General features: G+C 58.9%; 2 protein-coding genes across 2 annotated transcripts; one reads left to right on the forward strand and one right to left on the reverse strand.

Moving 5' to 3' along the window:
• Positions 1-966: 966 nt before the first annotated feature.
• Tco025E_10135 (trans-sialidase) lies at positions 967-1,386 on the reverse strand (the record flags this gene model as incomplete). The annotated part of the gene is made up of 1 exon (XM_029376923.1): positions 967-1,386. One exon carries the CDS (start codon positions 1,384-1,386, stop codon positions 967-969), a length of 420 nt encoding a protein of 139 aa, XP_029222961.1.
• Positions 1,387-1,589: 203 nt separating this feature from the next.
• On the forward strand, positions 1,590-1,940 carry Tco025E_10136 (uncharacterized protein; the record flags this gene model as incomplete). The annotated part of the gene is made up of 1 exon (XM_029376924.1): positions 1,590-1,940. One exon carries the CDS (start codon positions 1,590-1,592, stop codon positions 1,938-1,940), a length of 351 nt encoding a protein of 116 aa, XP_029222962.1.
• Positions 1,941-2,218: the final 278 nt, after the last annotated feature.

Consider the following 2,218-nt stretch of genomic DNA (forward strand, 5'->3'; position numbering starts at 1 on the left):
CACACAGTGCAAACATACTCCCAGTTCTTTGCAACACACCTACGCCCAACGGCCCGTCCTCACAGCCACGACTGCCTCACTCACCATTCTCGAACTCCAGAGGCAGAGGAATACCACACGCAAGAGCTCGCTCCTGCAGTACCTGATGAAGAAAACGGCTGCAGCGGAGGTGCACAATGAACAAGCGGACAGCCCCCACATATGCCACACACAGAAAGAAAAGAAATGGAAACAATACATGAATGCATCAAAACCCCAACGAAGAAAGCACATATTATTTTCGCGTGCGTGAACTGGCCGCTCACCTTCCCACTAGAAGCCTGGGCAGCGCTTTATTTGGCTCAGTAAAAAAGCCGCAAGGCCCCACAGCCCCAGAAGCAGCAAGAGCACGCGAGACCCATGCGCACGTACGGAGCTGTCCAGCTTATTGGCGCCTGACCCGGCACCGTGGTTGGGTGTGTCGGATCCAATGCTCCGCTCTGGGCGGCTCATCCGGAAGACATTCGTCACGGTCACGCTGCCGCCAGCGCCACGCATGCCGTCGTCCGCCCCAAAGTAGAAGTGCGCGATCTCCTCGCTGTCCTTCTTCGCCAGCGCCGCGGCATCCGCATCCGCAACCTTCAGTGCCTCGTCATTGACGAATAAGTAAAACGCTGCCGTACTCGAGTCTGAGAAGCACGCAGTAGTGCTGTTTCCTTCGGGCTCACACCTGGCGCCATGCGCCACCGTCTCCCCAGTCCGGCTCCTCACCACCCACTTGTTCTCGCCGCTGCACAGCACAATCCAAGGCGGTTGCCCGCACTGTAGGTGCCGTTGAACTTCACACCAAACACAGAGGCGCCGTCTTTCGGGTCATTGACACTCACTGCCGCCAGCAAAGTGAAGTTGCAGTTTGCGAAGTGGTGCCTCTGGTTCTGCCCCTGCGCGCCCACGGGCCACTCGGCGCGTGAATTGGCCACGCTGAACTCAAAGCCGTCCGCGGCCTTCGTCGCGCCACTCACCGCTGCGTCCACGCCGAGGTACTCGTCGTTCCAGTGGGTGGCGGGGCCTGCATTGGACAAAAAAAACGATCCTGCGGGCGGAGCCGTCACACGCGCCAGCCGCACCCAAGGACCTGCAGGAATTGGAGGAGTTATTGTCCAGCCCTTCCCACTGCGCCGGCACCTCCTTTATGCGCTCCAGCTGGTCGTCCAGCCGCACAAGCACAAAGCGTTGCTTGTCGACCTCTTTCCGTTCGTAGAGCAAAAACAGCTTGTCTTTGGTGTGCAGCAGCGTGCTGGAGGCCGCACTGAAGCGACTCTTGGAAGAAATCGGGCCCACGTCAAAGATGCGGGCACTTTTTGCGGTTGTTGTCAGTGTGCGTTTATTCTGCACGTGCTCTACCATCAGTGCCCCCCGCCTACGTTCTTGCTCTAAAAATTGTGAGCAAGAGGAGACGCCAACTACTATGAAGAGAGCACGTTTGCACGTGCAGGAGAGCGTTCCTCCACTTTCATTCACCCCAGAGCGCCGGGGATATGCTGCTTGCTCTCTCTCTCTCTGGTTGTCGACAGCCTGCCGCCCGCCCCAGTCCACAGCGACTGAGTATAATGCGGGCTCTTGGCTCCCCCCTGGACGGGGCACTGGACCCTGGCACCACGGTGAGGTGGCCGGCATCGCCAGGGTGGGCCCGGGCACCACCGGAAAGCCAGAGGTGGATCTGGCAGGTGCACGAATTGCCTTGGGGAAACACCGGGTGCGTGGGCAGGAGCGCCCTCTCCCCAACATTCGCCGCAGCCGCAAGGCCGCTCTGGCTGCTGTGGGTGCGAGGGCAGACACACACAGAGGCGAACGGGCAAAACCGTGTCGGCCCAGTCGTAACACGCAAGGCGTTTCCGTGGAGCCTCCCTGAAGAAATGCGGTCACGGCACGTGATCAGCCGTGGCGTACATGAGAGTTAAATCCACGGCTGGAATGTTTGCCCGCTTCCGCGCCATGAGTCCGAACTTCGCTTGAGGGGCCTTTGAAATGTCCCGCTGAAAGGGGCCACGGCAGAAGTTGGAGGAAACAACGCACAAGGTTGCAAAGAACGCAACGAAACAAAGAAGGTGGAGAAGAGGCAACGACAGTTCCCACGCCCCTTTCCCTCCTTCCCTCCGCCCCGCAAAGGGGAAGAAAAAAAACGAAGAAAAAGGGGGGCTAGGAAAAAAGGAAGACGAAAACCAACCAAAAGGAAACG

The sequence above is a fragment of the Trypanosoma conorhini genome (genome assembly GCF_003719485.1).
Source record: "Trypanosoma conorhini strain 025E chromosome Unknown Tco_14.4_contig_01489, whole genome shotgun sequence".
Classification (NCBI taxonomy): domain Eukaryota; phylum Euglenozoa; class Kinetoplastea; order Trypanosomatida; family Trypanosomatidae; genus Trypanosoma; species Trypanosoma conorhini.